The sequence below is a fragment of the Neomonachus schauinslandi genome, chromosome 7, assembly GCF_002201575.2.
Source record: "Neomonachus schauinslandi chromosome 7, ASM220157v2, whole genome shotgun sequence".
Lineage (NCBI taxonomy): Eukaryota > Metazoa > Chordata > Mammalia > Carnivora > Phocidae > Neomonachus > Neomonachus schauinslandi.
In genome coordinates this window covers 92,288,582-92,309,968 of record NC_058409.1, presented here as the reverse complement: position 1 = coordinate 92,309,968, position 21,387 = coordinate 92,288,582, and the positions used below count along the sequence as shown (strand labels likewise).

Here is a 21,387-nt window from a genome sequence, read left to right as displayed (position 1 = left end):
TCCTTCCAGCTTCCCATTCTCTTGGAATAAAGCCCGAATCCATCACATGGCTGTGTTTGACTTGGTCCCTACCTCTTCAGCCTCATCTTGCATCACCCTCTCATCTTTTATCATACTCCATCCATAGCAGTTTCTTTTGATGGTCTCTGCATATGCCAAGTGTCTTCCTTCCTTAGGGCCTTTGTACCTACTGTTCCTTCTTCCTGAAATGCCCCTCCCTGTTGTCTCCATAGTTGACCTGCTCAAATACTTCATGTATCAGCTCAGGTAGGCCTTCCCTAAGTACCCCAACAAAAGTTGATGTGTCATAACTCTCTACCAGGCCCTATTGTTTTCTCTTTCACATGTCTCATATTTTGTACACTTATATTTATTTCTGTGTTCACCAAAAGAACAAGATCAGTGCCTTGCATGTGCCTGGCACATCATACCCATTTACTGAATGTCTGCTGCATGAATGAATGATGACAACATTGTAGGATCATACTGTCCTCTTCCTTAAGAGTCTTTCCTTAAATAAAACTCCTGAGAGTCTTTCCTCAAATAAAACCACATGCATTGTACCCTATTCTGTTCTTGAAAACCTCCCAAGCTGGTGGTTCCATTCTAGCCTTTGGGAAGTAGGCTGCATCCCTAATCTGGATGAACAATGTGACCTGGTCCCCACTTAGTGAGTGATGCTGAACAGGACCTGTGCCCTGCAATGATATGTCATGATCATGTGTTCTAAGGGGTTAGCAGAGGTTCTGACAGCACAAGGAGGGACTCTGAATGTTCATAGCCAACTACTGTTCCTCGGGGACTGATAATAGAAATGGGAAGACAGGGCACACCCTTGAATGTTAGGCTGTTGTCACCAGGAAGGAGTAACTGGGGAGGAGCAAGTAGCTCATCATAGTGGTTGAGAATGTGGAAATTAGATACTGATTTTCCTGTCACTCCCTGGCCTGAAGACTTTGACCAAGACTTAGCACCTCTGTTTTCCATCTGTAAAATGGGATCACAGTTTATACCTCACAGGGTTGCTGTTAGAATGGAATGAGATGTGCAGAGCACATGCCTGGTGCACTGGGAGAGGTCACCCTATGGTAGATGATATCAATAACCTCCTTGTCATGCAGACTGGAGTGCAAGACCTGTGCTGGGAGGGGTCAGGTTTGGTTAATAAGTAGGGGCCTTTAGCAGCCAGGCTAGCCTTTCATTGACTCCTGTGGTAGGCAGTGGGTTTCTGCATTGGTCTTATTAACCCATGTAGGCTGCATGGGTGTCAGGTAAACTCAGGGACAGCAAGGAGGAGCAGTGATTCTCAGTATCCAGAGGTCTCACCATGCTGCCACTCTCTTGTTTCACAGCCATATACAACTTCCAGGGGAATGGAGCCCCCCAGCTCTCCCTGCAGATTGGTGATGTGGTGCGAATACAGGAGACCTGTGGAGGTGAGTCACGGATGCCTGGCCCCCTGGCTGATGGTGTTGGGACTCAGCAGTACCCACCTAGCACCTCCAGCCCTCTCTTGGAACCTGCATATGTGTGTGGTCTGTTATGCATTTTGATAATATTAGCAATTAGAATTTACTGAAAATAATGCTTTGTTATTTTAAGAATTTATGCTTAGTAGCAAAGGCCTGACTTGTGGGGTTTGATGTTTTTTGTGCTGTCCATTTATCACAGCCATGGGGCTATTTGGGCCTGTGACATCCACCTTTGTTCTAATAAGATTATTAAGGGAAATCAGCACTATTAGGGTTTTGAAGAGCTCAGTAAATTATACCCTTGATTCCAAAAGGACTGCTATGCACAACTGTGTGGTATGGGCACTGTACCTCGTCCTGGGAGCAGTGCTCACACCCTGCATCAAGCTGGGAACCCTGTCTTGGGCAAAGTGGCATCTCTTTCTTCCCACAGAGGTGCCATCCTCTTGTGAAGCCAAATGTCTATTGGGCTGTGTTCACCCATGGTGGTGGAGGTGGTAAGGGTGCTTTTTAAAATTTGCACAAAAGCTAATGGCCTTGGACCCATAAGTCAGGGCATTATAAATCAATATATCACCTATGTCACTGATAAAATTGATATTGGGAACATGGCTAGGGTATAAGAGCCAAATGAACTTGCCAATATGTCAGCCACAGTCAGGCAGGCTCTCCCAGTCCTCACTGGCAGAGCAGGGCCTCCGCCGGTCTCCCCCTCCCTGGGCCTGCCTCTACTCCTACTGTGTGGAGAGCATATGTCCTTCCTGTAGCTGGGCAGATCAAGAAGCAAGAAAGAAATGAGTGGCTCAGTTGGTTAAGCATCTGCCTTTGGCTCTGGTCATGATCCCGGAGTTCCGGGATGGAGCCCCACATGGGGCTCCCTGCTCAGCGGGGAGTCTGCTTCTCCCTCTGCCCCTCACCCTGCTCATGCTCTCTCTGACTCTCTATGTCTCTCTCTCAAATAAATAAATAAAATTATATATATATAAAAAGAAATGATTGGACTGAGCACCCAGGCACATCCCTCCCTCCGAGCTAATCCCTTAGATTAGAGAGCTCTTGTGCTGGGACAGGAGTGAGGGGTGGACAGGAAGCAGGCTTGTTGCTGTGAAGGAGGCCCCCTCCAGGGGAAATAACCAGCCAGAGGAAAGGAGGTTGCTTACAGAACTAGCCGTGCTTGGATTCTTACTACATACTGGGGGCACTATGCTAACTTCCTTATAACATGTTAGTCTGGGCACTCCTCATGGCAACCCACAGGACAGGTCTTATCCCCAGTGCCAGATCAGCTATGTGTAACTTCCAAGGCAATTCTGCAGATTGACGCACACACATACACAAGCAGACACATACACACATGCAAACATAAACACACAGAGGCATGTTCGCATATATACACATATACAAACACATGTATATAAGCAGACACACACAATGCATGCAAACCAAAAAACAAACAAGCAGAAGAGCTTTTGTGGATTAGTGTCCTTGTTACTAACCTCTTCTGTTCTGGTTTTCCATTTTTAATTCTATTTTATTAGTTTTATTTTAATGTATCCTTGTAATAAGTAAAATAAGGCCACAATGCCTTTCTGGAAAGAGCTGGGCATATTAATTTAGTGAGTGATCGCCAATTTGTGAATACTTTGAAAATACATATTCAGTGTTCAGAAGTCTGTTAACATGATTCTATTTATCTGAAGCATTGGTATACAAAACAGCGAATTGGTATACAAAACACTTATCATGCCTACACCCATATCTATATGGAGTTTTTTTTTTAATTTAATTTTATTATGTTATGTTAATCACCATACATTACATCATTAGTTTTTGATGTAGTGTTCCATGATTCATTGTTTGTGTATAACACCCAGTGCTCCATGCAGAACGTGCCCTCTTTAATACCCATCACCAGGCTTACCCATCCCCCTTCATTATATGGAGTTTTAACTGAAATTTATGGACCCTAAGGTTTCCCTGAGGGCCTCGGACAGCTACAGGCTCTGAGATCAGGCCTGGTATCGTCTGCTTTGCAGATGGGGAGTTCTGCCTATGATTCTGATTGAAAACCTATTACCATCAAATATAAAAAAGTGAAAGCCACAGTGTTAGTCAAAAATAAGTCAGGATGGTGTAACAAAAAGAATTTGGGTGTGCCCATGAAACCCTTTTGCAGAAACCTACTTGAAAAATAAAATCCAGCCAATTGAGAGATGAGTCAAAATTTAAAAATACAGGAATTAAAAAGCTGTGATAAAAAGAAATAGTGGTGGGCGCCTGGGTGGCTCAGTTGGTTAAGCGACTGCCTTCCGCTCAGGTCATGATCCTGGAGTCCCGGGATCGAGTCCCGCGTCGGGCTCCCTGCTCGGCAGGGAGTCTGCTTCTCCCTCTGACCCTCCCCCCCTCTCATGTGCTCTCTCTCTCTCTCTCAAATAAATAAATAAAATCTTTAAAAAAAAAAAAAGAAAGAAATAGTGGTAAGCATTGAGTCCAAATGAATCAATTTATAGAGATTGATATTAAAAGTCACAATATTGGGGCGCCTGGGTGGCTCAGCTGGTTGAGCGACTGCCTTCGGCTCAGGTCATGAGCCTGGAGTCCCGGGATCGAGTCCCGCGTCGGGCTCCCTGCTCAGGGGGGAATCTGCTTCTGAGACCCTCCTCCCTCTCATGCTCTCTGTCTTTCATTCTCTCTCTCTCAAATAAATAAATAAAATCTTTAAAAAAAATTTTTAAAAAAAGTCACAATATTTATGACTACCAAAAAATGTTATTGTTAGGAAAGTGGACAATATAAAGAAAACACATAAAATTGAGAAGTGAGGAGTAGAAGGGAATAGATTAACTTTATGATGTTATCATAATAGAGAATTGGTCAATATCAATTAGAAATAAAATATTACAATTAAAAAATCATAATCACTTCAATCTTTTAATGCTTTTCATAACTATTTTTATTTTAAAGGAGTTTTTAGGAAATCTTTTTTATAAAAAAGAAACATTTATTTTATTTTTAAGTTTTTATTTAAATTATAGTTAACATACATACAATATTAGTTTCAGATATACAATACAGTGATTCAACATATCCATAAAACACCCTGTGTTCATTGTAATAAGTGCACTCCTTAATCCCCATTACCTATTTCACCCATCCCCCTATCCACCTCCCCTCTGGTGACCATCAGTTTGTTCTCTAGAGTGAAGAGTCTGTTTCTTGGTTTGTCTCTCTCTCTGTTTTTTCCCTTTGCTCGTTTGTTTTGTTTCTTAAATTCCACATGAGTGAAATCATATGGTATTTGTCTTTCTCTCACTGACTTACTTCCCTTAACATAATGTTCTCTGGTTCCATTCATGTCTTTGCAAATGGCATGATTTCATTCTTTTTATGGCTGAGTAATATTCTATTACATATATATATATGTATATATATACCACATCTTCTTTATCCATTTATCCATTGTTGGACACTTGGGCTATTTCCATAATTTGGCTATTGTAGATAATGCTGTTGTAAACATCAGGGTGCATGTATCCCTTTGAATTAGCATTTTTGTATTCTTTGAGTAAATACCTAGTAGTTCAATTGCTGAATCGTAGGGTAGTTCTATTTTTAACTTTTTGAGGAACCTCCATACTGTTCTCCAGTATGGCTGTACCACCAGTCTGTGTTCCCACCAGCAGAGCACGAGGGTTCCCCTAAGAAGAAATATTTAATCAAAGTTTCAGCATTTCCTTCAATTTCACTTCATTTCTTTTCCTTCTATCAAATACAAATAAGATTAAGTTTGGTATTTGAGATTGTTATTTATGCAGTGTCTTTATGCTGATTTTTATAAGAGTATTTTAAAAATCATATTTTATCTTTTTATCCATCTGCCATCCTGTGCATATAAATATAAATGAAAAGTTGACTAAGATGATATTTAATAGTATTTTCCTTTTTCTGGGTAATAGGATTCAGGATAATTCTTTTAGCTCTTATATTTATACTTTTCTGCTTACTTTAAATTCTTTGTAACAGTCCATATCAATTTTAGACAAAAAAAAAATAATATAGTCTTGAAGATTTGAAGCACCTATCTCCAGATATTAGCAATGATTAATTCTAGGTGGTAGGAATATGAGTAGTTGTTATCTTATTCTTTGTACTTTTCAATAGTTTTTAAAGATTTTATTTATTTATTTGAGAGAGAGAGAGAGCGTGAGCAGGGGGAGGGGCAGAGGGAGAAGCAGACTCCCCACTGAGCAGGAAGATAGACATGGGACTCCATCCCAGGACCCTGGGATCATGACCTGAGCCGAAGGCAGATGCTTAACTGACTGAGCCACCCGGGTGCCCCCAGTAGTTTTTAAATCCTCCCCACAAACAAACGAACAAACAAACCAAAAAAGGAGTGGAAAGACCATGTACTTTTGAATCAGAAAGTTATTCTCTGCTCCACTACCCACTAGCTGGGTAGGTAGGCTTCAGTTTTCTCACCTGTGAAATGGGTTACCATTGCCTGTTCTTGGGCTTGTTATGAGGATAGTGTGAGAGAAAGTAAAGAAGCTGTCTAGCACCATGCCTAACTCTTAGGTGCTCTGTGTTGGCTAATTCCATTCTTCCCCCCATTATATAGAGCTATATGGAGACTGGCAGGTATGTATCTTTATAATATGGCCCAGAGAACCTGGAAGCTGGCCCTCTGATTGCCTGGAATGGGTGAGGCCAGCCCTTCCTTGCCTATACTAAATTTATTCATCTGGATGAATGAGGAAGGCAACACCTCACCTGGAACATTAGACATGAATGAATTTCCTTTCACTAGAGCTCATTTTAGTTAACTTTTTATTATAAAGATAATATTTTGTTGTGTTGAAAACTCAAATAGTTCAGAAGGATACCTGTTGTTACTAAGCCTTAGATATCCTAATGCTTATTTTTTGGTCCATAGTACATCTCTCAGGCTGCCTCTTTTACCCAGAGCCTGAATAAACATTCTATGTTCTGATTTTAGATGTGCAAAATACATATGTTTATTGAGCAATCAGAACTCCTCATGGGGAGATAAACATAAAAAAATCAGTGTGATTTTTCTTCAATCACTTTCTTCAGTCACATTTGGTTGACATCTTTCCTGATATTTAATGACATTTCACAAGAAGACTTCAATCCTATATCCAGTTTAATGCCACCCTTCTTTCTCCATTTTAAACAAGGTTGGGGTGGGTAGGAGTTTGGGGTGTTTTCTTTCCAATTCTCTGTGTTCCTTGATCAAATAAGTCCAAAGATCAGCCAGTGCCCTGTATGAATAGTCTTGTAGCTAGGGAATGAGATGCCACATGTCCCTAGGAGTAAATCTCCTGGACCACACCCCCATGTTTGGATTTGGCTTAGGGGTGGGGAAGCTATACCAAGCACTCCTAAGGCAGCAACTACCACCTCCAAAGACCCCTCTGTTTCTTTGTCTCTCTCTCTCTCTCTCTTCTAATTACATAGACTGTGGTAGCGGGATGGTCTTTGGGGGTAGCCCTGCTTGTTTAGACTCTTCTTTGTAAGCCCTTCAGAGGGAATGTCTGCTCCACCTTCAATTATTTGCTTCCCTTCTGGAACAACAGGGAAAGTTCCAGTCCACCTACAGATATATACACCTGTCTGGATCATGGGGGCTTAGTGTTAGTAGGAAGACAATGGGGTTTCTGTACAGTGGTTCCCAAAGAGCTTTTGAATTGTGTTTACTAGTAAAATGAAACAAAGGGAAGGTATGAAGGAGGAGTCTGACCATAGAAGCTTATGCTTTTTAAAGTAAGGCATAGCTTTTGTTGTTTCCTAGAAATGGGACCACACCATACATACCATTCTGAGAGTTGCTTTTCTCAAAGATATCTGGAGCTCTTTCCAAGTTTCTGAGTGCATTACCTCATTCTTGGTTCAGCTGCAAAGAGCTCTGCAAAGGAGAATTTTGGATCTACCGCTTGCTGAGTAGGGTATACTCAGAGCCATGTAGCAGCTTCTGGACCAACAACTCCATCGAGTGATCTAAGTTCTTTGCTTTTAGGGTAAGAGAGTGTCATTATGAGCACTTGACAGGGTGTCTTTTTAAAGTGTACTTTGCAGGGAGATGGCCCTTTGGGTCTGCTTTAGAGATAGGTCATGTGAAAGTTAAGTTTTCTTCTCTTCTGAATGAGGAGGCCAAATCATCAGTAAACTACATTTTGTTAAATTTGAAGCATGTTTCATTTACTTTGTTGTTATGGAAATATGTTGAAATGACTGAAAAAAATCACTGGAAAAAGCGATAGTATTCAAAATCTGTGGGTTCAGGAAATAAAATAGAAAATATGCACAACTTTCTTGGTTGTTGTTTTTGTTGATGATGATGATAATTGTTGATTTTTAAAAGAGAGAATGTACAACACTTAGCGTACAGCTTTGCATACATTAGGTAATCAGTAAATGGTAGCTACCAATATTCCAAAGATGTTTTTTATCTAGTTGGTGGCATGGGGTAGAACTGCAAACAAAGGAGTTGTTATAATGCAAGGCTGTGGAGTGTCATCTCTGTGGGGTTAGATGCTTGGATTTAAATCTTAGTTACATCACCCACTAGCTGTGTCACCATGAGCAAGTTGCTTAATCATTCCGTGCCTCTCTATTTTCATTTGCAGAACTGAGGCAATAATAGTATCTACATTAGAGGATTGTTGTGAAGATTAATTTATAATTTGAAAGAAACAAAACAAAAACTTTACCAGAATTCTTGACACACAGCAAGAACTCAGAAAGGATAAGTGCTATTGTTAATGGTTAATTATTACCAGTAGTTATGGACAAATTATTAGAGGAGTGTAAACATAGAATGTGATGCTTCATGAAGTTTCCAGCACTGGAAGTATTCAGCTGGAAAGTAGCTTAGTGAGATCGTGGGGATTCAGATATTGGGGGAAGGAAATATTAGGAAAGGACCATGCTCCTTCCTCCATTAGACAGGAAACACAGTATGATGGCTGCTTACATTGAAATCCTGACGCTGTCACTTATTAGCTGTGTAACCCTGGGAAAGTTACTTAACTTCTCTCTGCCTCAGGTAGGCCACTCTTGCAAAATGGGTTAATTACAGTTCCTACCTCCTAGTTTGTACAAGGATTAAAAGACTTCATATATGATGAGTGCCTAGAATGGTACTTTATTCCAAACCTGAGATTCTTTCTCTCTGAAATCCATTCATTTCTCTGTTTTGTTTTTTTTTTCCTCTCCTTCCTTTCCTCCTTTTCTCCTTCCTTTCTCTCTGTTTCTCAAAATAGGAGCCACTGTGGGCCTCTGTTGCTTTAGAATTTTCTTTAGGACCTGACCTTCAAGCTGGCTCTTGACTATGAAGGGTGACTTTGCATTTTAACTTGTTTGTTTGGGGGTTTGCACGTATGTTTGTTGAGAACATGTTTCGACAACAATCTGTCAGCCCAGTAATGAGGGTTTGCTAATGAGGCTCCTGACAGACACTTTTTATTTACAAAGATGACAAATGCCACTACTTGGCTGTGCTTGAATCATTCCAAAGGCCAGTGGACTCATTATAGTCATCAATACTTGTTACACTGAGGCTCATTTTGTTTGAGGACTGTGTATAATTTGGACTTCTGTTAATTGAATCATTTTTGATGTTCTTGCAAAGGGAAGAACCTTTTAAAATTCCTGTCCTTTTACCCATCTCTGAACTTACCTGTTTTGTAATGACTAACTTTTGCAAATCACATATTAGACACCATTTGCTGCTGTTAAAACTGTGGGTATTATTTTAGGATGTTTGCCGGACTCCCTTAGCCTTTCTATGTCTGTAAGGCGGAGGTTGAAACATGCACATGAACACAGGACCCAGGCAGGTAATGGAAATAAGTGAAGGGCTGGGTGGAGGCTGGTGAGTTGGAGGCACCTGCCCTGTCTGATGGGACCAGCTGCCCTTCACCATAAGCCAACTGTGACCACCATCCCCAGGCCTCCTATTTTTTCAAAAGGAGGAAATTCACATTGGTATGTGAAATCCCTGTCTTTTTAGATGCTTTTTGGAGATGTTGGCAATGAATTCAACAGATTGTTGAAGCCTAGTGGCTTCCAGACTTGTATCTGTACCTAAGGTCTAAAGCACTTTGCAGTAGTTTCTTTGCTAGTTAAAAACAAACAGAACAACAACAACAACAACAACAACAACAAAACCAGCAATAAACTTGTAGGAATAGATAAGAGACCTGTTTATTTTCTCTTTGCAGATTGGTATAGGGGATATCTCCTAAAGCACAAAATGTTACAGGTAAGGCCAATCTGTTTTTATTTGAAACAATGTTAGATGTCTTTACATGAGGCTTCAATCCCTTTGGGCAATTATCTCCCACTATAGCTCCCCAGCATTTTTGTCTCATTTCTCCTTCCTTGTGTCCTGTGCTTTCCCACCTCTACACGTTGCCCCTTGCTGTGCCTCAACTCCCTTCCCCGTTAAGGCTAACCTCTGGAGCTCGACTTTTCCTGATATGCCAATTACATATGATTTCTCCCTTCCTTGACTCCCCATGGAATTGTGCATGTTTTATTTGCAATTTATCTTCTGCTGCCTTTCTCTAGAGTTGTGTGGGGGCATTCGACATTGCCTCACCTCATGGAGACAAGTCCAGTATCTGCCCTTGGGGAGTTCACTTGTTCCAACTCCATATTACACCATGGTCTCCATGAGAGCAGCCACCTGTTTTACTGGTCTTATTGCTCACGGTGTCTAGTGCAGAAGCAGATGTCTCCAGTGTGCACCCTGGTTAATTTATGAAGGATTTCCAAGTAATTGATAAGCTTCTCTTGTTAACTGAGCCAAGCTTAGGGGGCAAGGAAATAAGACACTTCTTCCTTCCTCCCTGACATGTTGATTAGGAGGCATGATCCTACTCTGCTCTCCAAAGAACAATAAAATAAATCCAGGGGAAAATAAGTCTCATATCAAGATAGCCCATATGCAACCAAGGATGCTGTTTTGCTTTAGGACCTGATGTTCCAGCTATGACTGAAGGGTGACTGCTTTCCTGGCCTTGGGCAGGACAGGGGAGAGACAGAGCACCTTGTCTCACTTAGAGTGAGTCTTTTATGCTCTCCTGTCTTGTCCATCTGGAAGGATGAGTGTCCACAATGGGACTGGAGCATCCTTGGGAATCTAGGGCTATTACGGGATCTAGAACAACTGGTGGAGAGCTGGTGAGAAGTAGAAATAAGAGAATGAATTATTCCTGTAAAGTTTGAGGGTTTTACCAGTCCATGTTTTTTGGGAAAAACCATGACGGCCTGGGTTCAGTTATTTCTGTAAGGATATGTCATTTTATTTTATTCTATCTTATTTTATTCCCAACAGGGCATTTTCCCTAAATCCTTTATCCACATCAAGGAAGTGACAGTGGAGAAAAGAAGGTATTTGTCATTCTTCACCAGACCTGACCCTCCCACAGCTCACAGATGTCTCTGTCCTATCTGCTTTGAAAGCCTGACTTGGCAGATGTGAATCAGCTGATCCCCCTTCTCCGTGCCCACGTTTATTTGTGTGTCCCCTTTTCCTCATGCAATGGGATATCTAATCCACATTGATTCCGTTCAGATCTGATTCTGAGGGGGTATTAGGAAGTTTGGAGAATCAAACTTTTCACCCGGCAGCTGCCTTTGAACTATATTAAAGTCGATTAATCCTGAATAATGAGCTGAAGGGCCCACCCCAGTGAAGGAGGACATTAAAAAGGAAGTTCTTTGCATTTGCATAATGTAATTGGTGTGGCTATTGGAGGCTGTTTAGTCTCCTGCCAGCAAGGCCCCTCTCAGCAGCTGCAGCTTAATGCAAATTTGCCAACATTTTATCTTGTTAGCACCTGGGTCTCAATTTCACACAATTTTGTCTCCCACCTTAAATAGAAATATTGAGAACATCATTCCTGCAGAAATTCCTCTGGCACAAGAAGTGACGACGACACTTTGGGAATGGGGCAGCATCTGGAAACAGCTCTACGTGGTGAGACCCAGAACCCTGCTCCCTGGGATGGACGCTTCCTGAGGTCTTTGCTTTCGTTCAGATTTGGAATTTAGCCATTAGCAGGGCAGGCCAAGGTAGCTCCCGTGACATAGTGGGACAAACAGTATGAGTACATCGAGGTCCAGAGAAGTTAGGTAACTTTCTCAAAGCCACACAGTGAGCTTGTGACCCAGTCATAATACATGGGGGTCTGATGTGATCCTTTGGTTTTAAAACGAGTGCAAAAATTTTTGTTAAAAAAATAAAGCTTCCTGTCATGAAACTCCACATTATAATAAACCCTGGGGATTTTGATTTGTTAGTCTGCTGACAATACCTGGAAAAACACGGTTCTAATATATTAATTAACTTAATTAACTAATTAATGGCTATTGTCCTTAGGTCTATGAGGAAGCTTTGACCCTGGAAAAACAAAGAGCACATTTTGTATGTGTTTTCCCTGTATTGAAGCAAATCTAATTTTAAATCCTCCTTTGATGATTTTAAAGCTCCTAATGAAAACAATTAGCTAAGAAAACCATTAAGCTGAGAGTGAAAATGTCAACCAAGTCTTACTGCATCTCTGTTACAGCACTGTGCACACCTGCTGGTGTACACACGCTATTTGTAGACTTAAATTTTATGGTCATAAATGTCGACTCCCATGTGGATACTTCATAATATATGGTAATTGGCACATCCAATTCTATAAAAGTTTCCCAAAAGTTGTTAGGAAAGTTTCGGGGGAAAACAGTAACTTGAAGCTCAAGTGGTTTAAGTATTCATCTCTACTACCCCCTTTTTTTTTTTAAGATTTTATTTATTTATTTGACAGAGAGACACAGCAAGAGAGGGAACACAAGCAGGGGGAGTGGCAGAGGGAGAAGCCGGCTTCCCACTGAGCAGGGAGCCCGATGCGGGGCTCGATCCCAAGATCCTGGGATCATGACCTGAGCTGAAGGCAGACGCTTAACGACTGAGCCACCCAGGTGCCCCTCCACTACCCCTTTTTAAACGTCACATACACCTACACCGTGGAAGCTTGGTGTTTTCCCTTAAGAAATCTTTGAATATCAAGTCCATCATGCCCTTTACCTTAGTAAAGAGAACTTTCAACCTCTGGTATTCCAGTATCACCTTCATGATTCTTGCCATGTCTGCATACCACCTGTATTATATTTACTTAATACCTAAATTGGCTCCCTTTTTAGTAAACTTAAGTAATTCACGTAAGGAATTTTACAGCATGCCATGTCATTCCAACAACGATTTCCAATTCTCCAACACTATAATTCAATTCAATTCTAATGCTGACTCCCCAGAGTCAGTTTCAGATTCCGTAAGTTTAAGAACTCAAAACTACAAGATTGACCTCACTTCAGATGCCAGTTGCAAGTCTTGGGTCCCCAGGCTACCCGCACTTCTGTCCAAACTTAGTACAAATTCAGGGGTTCATCATTCCTCTCTACCTCCACCTTGGGTCTCCTAATTCCTTAGATCAATTCACAGAGCTCTGGAAAGAGCTATACTTATGATCACTGTTTTAGTATAAAGGCTACAATGCAGGGGTGCCTCAGTGGCTCAGTCAGTTAAATGACTGCTTTTGGCTCAGGTCATGATCTCAGAGTCCTGGGATGGAGACTCATGTCCGGCTCCCCACTCAGTGGGGAGTCTGCTTCTCCCTCTTCCTCTGCCTTTCCCCCTGCTCATGCTCTCTCTCTTTCAAATAATTAAATAAAATCTTTTTAAAAAAAGTGTTTAGGGGCACCTGAGTGGCTCAGGCATTAAGCGTCTGCCTTCGGCTCAGGTCATGATCCCAGAGTCCTGGGATCGAGCCCCGCGTCAGGCTCCCTGCTCAGCGGGAAGCCTGCTTCTCCCTCTCCCACTCCCCCTGCTTGTGTTCCCTCTCTCGTTGTGTCTCTCTGTCAAATAAATAATAAAATCTTAAAAAATAAAAATAAAAAAATGTTAAAAAAAAAGACTACGATGCAGGAACAGCCAAATGGAAGAGATACACAGGTAAGGGAAGTAGGGTGGGGTTGAGCACAGAGCTTCCATGCCTTCTCTCGGCATGCCGCTTTCCCTGCACATAGATATGTTCACTATCTGGGAAGCTCCTTGAACCTTGTTGATTGAAAGTTTTAATCAAAGTTTCATTACATAGGCATGATTGTTGAAATCTTTGGACATTGGTGATTGAACTCCATCCGCAGCCTCTCTCCCTTCCTTGAAGGGGAAGGGGGAAGGGAGTGGGGCTGAAAGTTCCCCATCCCCAGCCTCTCTCCCTTCCTCGAAGGGGAAGGGGGTGATTGAACTCCATCCCCAGCCTCTCTCCCTTCCTTGAAGGGGAAGGGGGACGGGAGTGGGGCTGAAAGTTCCAACTCTCTAATCACATGGTAGATTCCTCTGACATCCAGCTTCCCATCCAGAAGCTGTGGAGGGGGCCACCAAGAGTCATGTCATTAGCATAAACTCAGGTATGGTCAAAAGGAGCCCATTATGAATAAGAAAAGAGGCTCTTATCACTCAGGAAATTTCAAGGGCTTTAGGAGCTGTGTGCCAAGAACTGGGGACAAAGGACAAATACATATGTGTGTGTGTGTGTGTGTGTGTGTGTGTGTGTGTATGCTTTCCCAAATGGAAAACCAAAAGTGCTTGGCATGATTAGAAGAACATTATTCAAATGAAAACAATGAAAACAAGGCAATGTTATTAAATGCTTGCTATAGTACCTGTCAAAAGCTCTGAGCTCAAGACCTCTCTCTCTTTGTTAAAAAAAGGAATTGACAAACGTGAAAGAGGGGTTAAAGACATATTACCATGAAGGGTGCCTGGGTGGCTCAGTCGTTAAGCATCTGCCTTCAGCTCAGGTCATGATCCCAGGGTCCTGGGATCGAGCCCGGCATCGGGCTCCCTGCTCAGCAGGAGGCCTGCTTTTCCCTCTCCCACTCCCCCTGTTTGTGTTCCCTTTCTCGCTGTGTCTCTCTCTGTCAAAGAAATAAATAAATAAAATCTTTAAAAAAAAGACATATTACCATGAAACTGCACCTTTCTCCTTCCTTTCTACAAGGATGGAAGGAGAATCACCATATGGGTCTGTGTTATTTAACATTGGGTCTTTGTATCACCAAAGCCATTGTGTCCCACAGGTTGTACACGTCACATGTGGGGGAATGCTGCCCTAGAAATAGGCCTTTATCACCAGAAAAATGGTCCTGGTTCCCAGCCTTAAAGAGCTTGATCTCTGGGACCTGCGTTACAGCAGATATTCATGGCATTTCTGCTCAATGAGTATCTTTTCTGATGGCGGTCCAGAGATCATGCTTTCTTTAGCCAAGAAGTGATTAGGATTATCACTTTCATTTCTGGAAGTCTCTGTGGCCCAGCGGGAGGAAATATGTGGATGATGGAGACTACCGCCCAATCCATTGATAGCTGGGTAGGGGCCAGGAGAGATGTCCATGTCATGGCCCCTGAACATGCTTGACTGACTTTGACACAGTTTGCCACATAGATGCCAACACACCCTCGGTCCATGTGACTGTGCACTGTTTCCTGTCTTGTAGGCCAGCAAAAAGGAACGGTTCATGCAGGTGCAGTCCATGATGTATGACCTGATGGAGTGGCGGTCCCAGCTCCTCTCAGGAACTCTGCCCAAGGATGAGCTGAAGGAACTGAAGCAGAAAGTCACATCTAAAATTGACTATGGCAACAAGTAAGTCTCTCTTTTCTCAGAAAAAATGCTCTCTTCTCCTACCTACCCCCCTTCTTCCCTGTCTCCCTCCAGAGAAACTTGGTTTCATTTTTAGATGCGTTGTTTGCCACTTTCTATTTGAGAGAAGGCTGTTACCAACTCAGTGCTTGTGTGCCTTTCTTATCACCCCCGTGGGACCTAGGGACATGCAAGCAGAGAGAGGGCTTGCTTATGCAGTGGTTATTACTGGGCTGAGAGATTTAGGACACTCATTTAACCTACTTCTGAGGGGCTGGGGAGCACAATCATGCTGGTTCACTTTTGGCTTAGTTGTCATTTTACTTCTGCACTTACAAAACTCTTCCTTAAATCCCAGTGTGAGACTTAATGTCCCTTCCCCCATCCTAAATTATCCAAGCCACATGCCATCAGCTAACTCATATGCATAGTTACAAAAGTGTTTCCTCAAAAGGGAAGAAGCAGAAAGTGTTTGGAGTTTGAATGCTTTTAAGTTAAAGAGAACATGAGACAACTTTTTGAGGCAGGACAACCCCCTGATAATAATAGTAGTGATAATAATATTACAAGTAACACTTAATCCAAGCTTATTATGTACCAGGCTTGATGCTACATGTTTTACATTCAGTGTCTTATTTAATTCTTATAACTCTATGGGGCATGCAGTTTTATTGTCCACATTTGTTTTCAGATGAAGAAACTAAGGCCCTTAAAGAGGCCAAGTAATTTGTCCAGAATCACATGGCTATTAATGGCCGAACCAGAATTTAGACCCAAGCAATCTGGCTCCAGAGTCCATAGGTCCGCCACTATGCTACCTGGATGCATTTGAGAACTCCTCCCTCCTGGTTATTTGGATGACCTCTAAATCCTACTCATTTGCTTATTCATCCCAACAACAAACATGTCTTGAACACTTATGATTGGTCTGATACCTTGCTAGCTGTTGAAGCTCTAGAAATAAAAGCTCTTGTCTGCTAAGGAACCACAGTCTGGTTAGGAGTAAGCTACAGGCCAACTGCTAATATGTATTGTGGTAAGTTTGATGGCTTATAAAACAAGAGTACTCTTAATTCAATGTGGAGAAGAAAGTCAAGGAAGGCTTCCTGAAGGAGGTAACCCTGAGGGGAATTTTGAAAGATAAAGAAGTATTAAGTAGGAAAAAAAAAAAAAGAAAAGGAAGGTAGGAGTGCATGAGAGAGCATGGCAAGTTTAGAAGATTGTGAAATGGGTCAGAAGCCTGGGCCATAAGGCCCAAGGGGGAAGTAGAAAGAGCCCATTTAAGGCGATAAGAAGGAAATTTCCCAGCAGCCAGGCTTTCTTGCCTTTGTCGTATGCACTAGGAAGAAGATCCATAGGCACTAGGAAAGTAAACGGGTCCAGCTTACAGCTGCTTCCCATCCCAGGAGCCTAGTCCCTCTGCTGGTTCTTCTGCTGGCGGCTGGCAAGCGTGTCCAAATCTGCTCATAATGCACATCATCCCAAAGTGACAGGAAGGGTTTGCCACACAGCTGCTGCCGCCACTGGTGTGGTGACATCGTTAGCTGGGAATGGTCACAGCTGGGAGTGTGAGTATCAAGGGAGATTAGCTGCTTTGCAGTAATGGCCTCTGTGACCTTCAGATGTTGTTTCTTCATCCTAAGAAAAAAGGCCAAGGTTGGAAGAAATGGTCACCGCTCGTAGGAATCTTTCTCTGATTTTCCCCTACCCACCCCTGGCTGGGTGAGGTGCTCTTGCAGGCCCTTAGCACCCTCCACAGTAATCACCTCCTTACTGGCCTGTCTCCCCTGCTGTGATGGGAACCCTATAAGACAGTGGCTATCTAATTTACCTCTCTGTGTCAGGAACAGGGTCTGCACACGGGAGGTGCTCAGTGAATGATAGCTGGATGAGTGCATGAATGGTGGTGATGGGAGAAGGAGGAGGAGAGGGTCCTCCCCAGGTCAGCGGTGCCTCTGCAGCATTGTTTGGACCAGCCCTGTGCTTCTGGTTTCAGTCACTTCCCTTTGGGGAAGTGAGAGGCATCCTTGGAAACGGAGACCCTGAGCTAGGGAGCCCCTTGCTTCTTCACTCCCTTCCCTGATGACTTAGCTGGAAGGGAGGGAGATTTGGACACCTTCAGTTATCACCAGCTTGGCGTGTTTGGAGCTCAGAGCTCTAATATGGGGTGGATGGCTTCCTGTGAGAGTCAGGGAAGCATGATGGATGGGAATTTAGGGCTGGAGGACTGACCAGAATCAGCCTATTTCTCCCATCATTCACTTTGTTCCTTCATTCAGACCTCAAACTTTTGTTGAGCACCTGCTAGGCCTCGAGGACACAGATATTTACAAACTACAGCTGCTATCTCAACAACAAAAAGCAAGCAGAGAATTAAGAATAACTTACTGAGTGGTGACTATCTGCCAGGTGCTGTTTTAAGCACTTTCCATACATTAATTCAGTTAAATCTCATGATGACTCTATGAAGTAGGTAAGTACTATTATCATCCCTATTTCTCAGTTGACGGAAATAAGGCTCACAGAGTGATTAGGTCATTTTGCCCCAGATGACTGAAATTTGAACCAATAGCTTGGCTCCAGAGTTCAAGTGCTTAACTATTACTGCATTCTATTGCCTCCAAGGACAGTGTAGGTTAATATGGGAGAGAGAGAAGTGAACAGACAGTGGAGTAGGAAGTCATGCCTTTCCCAAGAGCAGGAAGCACAGACAAGAGGGCAGGGGGAGGCAGGGAGGTGGCTGACATCTGCCTGGAATCTAACAAGACTAGTGGGAATTATTAGGTAAAGAAATTGGGGGTGGGGGGAGAATGAGGGAGGAGCTCAGAGATTAACATGAACATGGAGAGGAAGGCAGACTGGGGCTGGAACCTTAAAGGCCTAAGTGCCAAATAAAGGAGTTTGGATTTGTCCAGAGGATGATCAGGAACCACAGAAGGAGCCATTTCTGTTTTCATTACTATTAAAATGTTTTTGTTTTTGAAAAATTCATATGGTAGAGACTTCTTCCCCTGCCCTTGTTTTGGGTTCATCTTATCACTTTCTCAAACAGAAGAGAGCAGTGTGGGACTACCTCTGAGGAGAGAATGTTAGAATGCTCATTTCTCCAAAGTAAATGGTCTGCTGTTCAATTGGGAGACAGCCTTTCCTAACCCTGGGTTATGGGACTTCTGACAGTCCTGGGCTGTAACTACTAAAGCTTCTGAAATTCCACGTGAGACCAATAATGGGCAAGCTCCTTGGTCTCCAAGGAGTGAGGAATCCTCAAATGACTCCCCCAAATCCCAAGATAGCTGGACCCTAAAGAAGGTTTTATTCATACATTTTAGAACCGAATCCACTTTGATAAATTTTGAAGAAAAAGAGCTAGAGAGATCTTGGCATTAAATTATGTATTGGCTATGCTCCATCTTTTCTGAGGTCACGCGAGTCTCTGCTCAGCATTAGTTGAAAGCATTTATTCCCCCTTAGCATTGCCCGTTTGGCAGCATGGCTGTGCAACATTATGAGTCATATCTAGTTGGAAGTTAATTTCCTAATCAATGTGGACAAACGGGTGAACCTTGGCTCCCTTCTGTTTGCATTTGGATGAGATGAGAGATGTGCTTCTCAATCTGGTTTTCAAATAAGAGATGGAAACAGTCTCCTTCATTTGTCCTTGCTGCCTTCCAGAATCTGGTACTCAATAATGGTGCCTAGTAGGACCACTGTTGGCCTTCTCAGAGTCTTCATCAGCCCACTTCCCCCTACCTTCTTTGTATGGACAGCGAGGTCCTCTGTCTCAACATCAAGTGCAAAAGCAGCTTCAAATCCAGGCCTCTGCAAACCTACCCTTGGTCCCCTAATCCAGTACTGCTCCTAAGTGCCTCCCATCTAGAAAGTATACTGTAGAGGTTAAGAGTACAGACCAGGATGCCACATTACTTTTTAACTAGCTATGTGATCTTGAGCAAATTAATTAGCCCCCATATCTTTGGTCTTTCCTCATTTGTAAAATGGAGGTATTAATAGTACATAAAATGCATTAATATACATAAAACATTTAACGTATGTGAGCTTACCGCAAGTGCTGTATGTTTGCTGTTATTAAGTATCATTGGTGTCAATCAGAATGACAGATGCAGTTGAAACAAATCAGTACCAAGCAGGGGAAAGCTTGTGGCCTGGAAGTCAAAGAGCTAAAGAGTAAGCTGTGGATAACGAGCAATATATCTGAGATTTTTTTCCCCAGCAACTGTGTTCAAAATGTTGAATAGATAACATATGAATACCTTCTCTGCTATATGTTATATTATATTTTATTATATTATATTATGTTATATTATATTATATTATATTATATCATATCACATTGTAAAACAACTTAAGATAAGGCACATGTCTCCTTTGACCCCTCCGCCCCTTTTGGTCCCAGAGTCCTACCCCTCCTCACAGGTACCCCTGTTGGTAGTATTGGTGGTTTGGCACTTTTTGTCCAAACCCTTCTCTTTTTTCTTTTCATTCATGTACATGCATCCTGACAATATATCTGGCTCGGTTTATTTGTTTATATTAACCTAGTGTATGCATCTTTCCATACTTTATTTTTTTCACTGAGATATATCATTAAACATATTAAAGCTATATCATATTTGTTAAGCACTGCTACATGGAATTCCATTACAGGTCACAGTTTACTTAGCTATTCTCCCTTTGACAGACATTGTGGTTTTGTTCAACATTTTGCTGATGCAAGCAATGCTGTAATACAAGTTCTCGCTCAAATGTGGATGTTTCTCTAGATTCAGTATCGCAGGAGATATACATTTTAAGCAAACTTAATATACACTGCCACAGTACCACCCAAAAAGGCTGAACTATACCAGTATGCCTCACAGCTGTGTGCAAGGCTGTTGGTGTAGAGCTGTTCCATGGAAGTCTGCAATTCTCAGAGACCAGGAGAACTTTCTGGTATAAACTTCTCACCAACATCTTAAAGGCTTAAGCCTCCCCTGATTTATCCTCACCCTCTGTTTTTGCTTTTCAGAATTCTTGAGCTTGATCTGATTGTCAGAGATGACGATGGAAATATCTTAGACCCTGATAATACCAGCGTCATCAGCTTGTTCCATGCACACGAGGAAGCGACTGATAAAATCACAGAGCGCATCAAGGAAGAAATGGTGAGCTTTGTAAAATAGGCTTTGGCAGTCATATAGCAGTCATATACTTCATATACATCATAAACTTTAAATAATAGGCTAATTAACCAGACTCTATTATTCAAGGAGATATCTGTCCTATGACCTGAGATGATCAGTAACCACATGCATTTTATTGTGTTTTTGTACTCGGGTCTGTAATTCATTCTGCGTCTATCCCACAGGTAGTTTAATGTAAGGCAAGTTTCCTGTTCTCATGGAGATTTTATATTCCAGAGAGGGGAAAAGAAGAAAGGCAATAAGAAGTAAATAAATAAATGGACAAATTAATTCCAGATGGTGTTAAGTCTCTAAAAGGCAATAAGCTAGGGTTATGTGAATCAGGAGCTATTTTAAAAGGTACCATCAAGAAAGGCCTCTCTCAGAAGAGACATCTGAGTTGACACTTGAATAATATGAAGTCACCAGGCCTGGGAAGACCTAGGGACAAAGTGTTGTAGGCAGAGGGAACAGTAAGTGAAAAGGCCCTGAGGTAGGACTGTGTTCTCAATGTTCAAGGAGTAGAAAGACCAGTGTGGATGGGACATGATGAGCAGTAGGAAAGTGTAAGCAATGATTTGGAGAGGTAGGGAGCAAAAGCCAGCTCTCGCAGGGCCAGAGGTGTCACGGAAAAGAGTTAAGATGTTATCCCAAGTATGGTGGAAAGCCAACAAAAGAGTTCAAGGAAACTTTTTTTTTCAAATTTAACATAATCTGACTTACGATTAAAAAAATCATTTTAGCCACTGTGTATTATTTGAAAACAACTTTGTTTTTAGTTTTATTAAGATAATTTCACACAAAATTAATTCTTTATGAACTACAGTCTACTGAATCTTACTAAGGTATAGTGTTGAGTCAACTCCACCATAATCACGATATCAACAGTTGTGTCACCCTGAAAGTTTTTTTGAGTCCCCTTGTCATTGATCCCCTTTCCCAATCTCCAGGCCCAGGCAATCCCTAATTTGTTTTTTGTGATTACACTTTTGCCTCTTCTAGAGTTTCATATAA

General features: G+C 42.1%; 1 protein-coding gene across 1 annotated transcript in view; it reads left to right on the top strand.

Moving 5' to 3' along the window:
• The window catches only part of DOCK2 (dedicator of cytokinesis 2), a 412,121-nt gene that overhangs the window by 19,515 nt on the left and 371,219 nt on the right, over nucleotides 1-21,387 (top strand). The window contains exons 2-7 of the mRNA XM_021698161.2: nucleotides 1,353-1,436; nucleotides 9,719-9,759; nucleotides 10,837-10,892; nucleotides 11,385-11,481; nucleotides 15,048-15,196; nucleotides 20,220-20,355. Of these exons, the coding sequence (XP_021553836.1) occupies nucleotides 1,353-1,436; nucleotides 9,719-9,759; nucleotides 10,837-10,892; nucleotides 11,385-11,481; nucleotides 15,048-15,196; nucleotides 20,220-20,355 (563 nt within the window). The remainder of the gene's footprint in view (nucleotides 1-1,352; nucleotides 1,437-9,718; nucleotides 9,760-10,836; nucleotides 10,893-11,384; nucleotides 11,482-15,047; nucleotides 15,197-20,219; nucleotides 20,356-21,387) is intronic.